The sequence below is a fragment of the Limulus polyphemus genome, unplaced genomic scaffold (genome assembly GCF_000517525.1).
Source record: "Limulus polyphemus unplaced genomic scaffold, Limulus_polyphemus-2.1.2 Scaffold3986, whole genome shotgun sequence".
Lineage (NCBI taxonomy): Eukaryota > Metazoa > Arthropoda > Merostomata > Xiphosura > Limulidae > Limulus > Limulus polyphemus.
The window spans coordinates 48,470-51,345 of NW_013669596.1; the positions used below are offsets into that span (position 1 = coordinate 48,470).

General features: G+C 28.5%; 1 protein-coding gene across 3 annotated transcripts in view; it reads right to left on the reverse strand.

The window, feature by feature from the left end:
- Positions 1 to 2,876, reverse strand: part of LOC106470411 (CD109 antigen-like) — a 77,369-nt gene that overhangs the window by 22,441 nt on the left and 52,052 nt on the right. For all 3 annotated transcript variants that reach the window (XM_013930967.2, XM_022399001.1, XM_022399000.1), the window contains exons 19-21: positions 2,472 to 2,589; positions 1,634 to 1,747; positions 687 to 794 (exon numbers count right to left, since the gene is read on the reverse strand). In XM_013930967.2, the coding sequence (XP_013786421.1) occupies positions 687 to 794; positions 1,634 to 1,747; positions 2,472 to 2,589 (340 nt within the window). The remainder of the gene's footprint in view (positions 1 to 686; positions 795 to 1,633; positions 1,748 to 2,471; positions 2,590 to 2,876) is intronic.

The following is a 2,876-nucleotide window of genomic DNA, read 5'->3' on the forward strand; positions in this document are numbered from 1 at the left end:
AAATTAAACCTTATTTTCAATAAGCAATCCTGGAAAATATTTGGGGGTGCTTAACTTTTTTCCAGGTGTATATAAACTTGAATTAAAATTAGTAAAATACATTAATTAAATTTATAACTTTGAAAAAAAACTGTAGTAAAAGTCATCTTCTAGAAACTATTGAGCATTTGCCGAAACTTTATTAAGATAAAAATTGGGAATCCCCCCTCCCCCCCGTTTCACTGGGTTTGATAGCTTTAACCCTTTGATTACTAAAAATAGGTACATTACATGTATTTAATGTTGTTTCATAGCAGGTGTACCATTTAGTTATTTAAAAAAAAAGTTTTATAATCTCTTAAGAATTAAAAAATCACTTATTCTCTGTAAGAATCATGAATTAATACAAGTTGAATACAAAAGTACCAGTGTTGGCCACGTGTGCACTATTTAATACCTTGGTAATAGGAGGATTACGGAAAGAGTATCCTTTATTAGAAATTAAAAGCATTCTGATTTGATGAAGTCAAATTTTGAAATTAATTCAAAGAAACAGTTTGAAAAAAAAGAATTAAAAGTGGTGGGATTACTGTTGTTGTTTATCTTCTATCTAGTTCTTTTGCAACTGTTTACAGTTATTACAAATATTTGAAACTATTCTTTTTAAGTTAGGCTTCACAGTTAAGATGAATTAAGAGTATGCTTACAGAAATTATTTTTGATTTCCTGTTCTGTAAGCCTTGTACAGGAGCTACTTCATTTTCTATATCTGTGAACTCAAAGTCACCATTCCGATTCTCCATTGTTACTTCAGCCTATGAAGACAAGAACATGTGAAATCGAAACAGGTATTTCCCATTTATATTTAATAAATATATATTTTGTTAAAATAACAGACATTTAGATATATCTAATTCTGATATGGTGCTGAAAGGATATATATATAGATATATAGATAAGCATTAATGCAAGTAGAAAACATATTCTCTTAACAGCTTAATTCTAATTTTACCCTGTGATTCAGAGTTAATTAATAAATTTTGATGAAATCTGGGATATGGACACTAATTAACATTCCAAAATTAAAGATCAAACAAAAACAGTTTATTCAAACAAAAATTTTATTAAAGAATTAACAATTTTTCATTCCAATCAATAATAGTGGTTAAGTAATAAAGATCTGCAATCATTATTTAAATATTGTCATGAGGGCATTTCCTTTTAGTATGGTTAACTTATTTAACAATATTCAAAAAGATGCTTAAAAATGATTTCATATTAAAAGATTATCATTGTTGTAAAATTGAAATCACCTAATGATACTTTAACTTGTTCAAACAGTTTCCTTTGGTGTATGTTTTAATTTGAGTCACTTCTTTTACATAGGTTTCAGTCTTTAACATTAGCGTTTTGAGGTATACTTCTCTGTAGTTATTTTTCTCTTTTTTTTAAACATTTTACATATACAATCATATTAAAATAAAGCTTTGTAGGTAAGAAAAAGAGTTTTCAAAGCTGTAAATAGTTCTTGAAATGATTACATCAAACAAGCAACTGCGATTGAAATGTTCAGATGCTGTTGTGAGAAAGTAACAATTTAATTTATCTATAATTTTACTAAATTTCCTTTTTAATACTAGATACTGATATTTACCTTTATAGCATTATCATTGTAATTAAAAATTACAGCCTGAATAGCAACAGATTCTCCCCTCAATATAGCATAGGGAAGGCTCAACTTAATGAAGAATGGGCGGAAAACAGTCACCTATGAAATAAAAGTGTCAAGGTATTTTTGAAACTGAATTAACATTTTCACATACACACGTCAAACAAACTTTGATGAAGATTACATATGCAATCTTCCCAATTAGAAAGCTTCATACTTTTTTTGATTAAAAAAAATGAAACACTAATAAGGTTAAGGTTAAAAAAATTAACATACTTTTTATACTTCAAATTTCTTTTTGATTCTTAACTTTTTCCATTGAATGTGAATCTTTTCAGCTTTCTCTACAACACAGATACAAGTTCTGTTGAAGTAAAAATGTCTAGAAGTTGTTTTTTTTATATAGACTTATGAGTTAATTCATATCTAATGTGTTTTACACATGGCTGACAAAAGGGAAAAAGTAATCATTATCAAATACAATGTACTATGTAAAAAGCTACAGAACCACACCTTCTTAGAAGTCAAAAACTGAAGTGTGAAGTAACATTTAAGTTTTCAAGAAATAGCACTAAGTTGCATAAAATATTACAAAAATATATTAATAATAATAAAATAATAGCTATTTACAGAAAATCAAAATTTTTTATTTAAAACTGATTTTTTTTTATAATGTTATTAATAAATACAAGTTTCTCTTTTATAAAGCAAGTCAGTTGATGTTACTTCCTAGTCTAGCTCTGTACTGATCCAGATCAAAGTACCTTGTTGGTTGTGTCTAGAACAAGGTATACATTTCTGTAAGTTGTATGAATAACACTACCTTAGTTGTGCTTGGCGATATGCCCAACCCTGTAATAGAATCCATGGCAAAAGCACTAACAATCCAAGATGTGATGGTGTCAGGAACTTCACTTGATACTACAGCTTTTCCATCATTGCTATTGAAATAAACATACAAAAACACGTGTGAAGGGGAGGAAATAAAACATACAAAAACATAGTGTGAAGGGGAGGAAATACAAAATACAAAAACACGTGTGAAGGGGAGGAAATAAAACATACAAAAACACGTTTGAAGGGGAGGAAATAAAACATACAAAAACACGTGTGAAGGGGAGGAAATAAAACATACAAAAACATGTGTGAAGGGGAGGAAATACAAAATACAAAAACACGTGTGAAGGGGAGGAAATAAAACATACAAAAACACGTTTGAAGGGGAGGA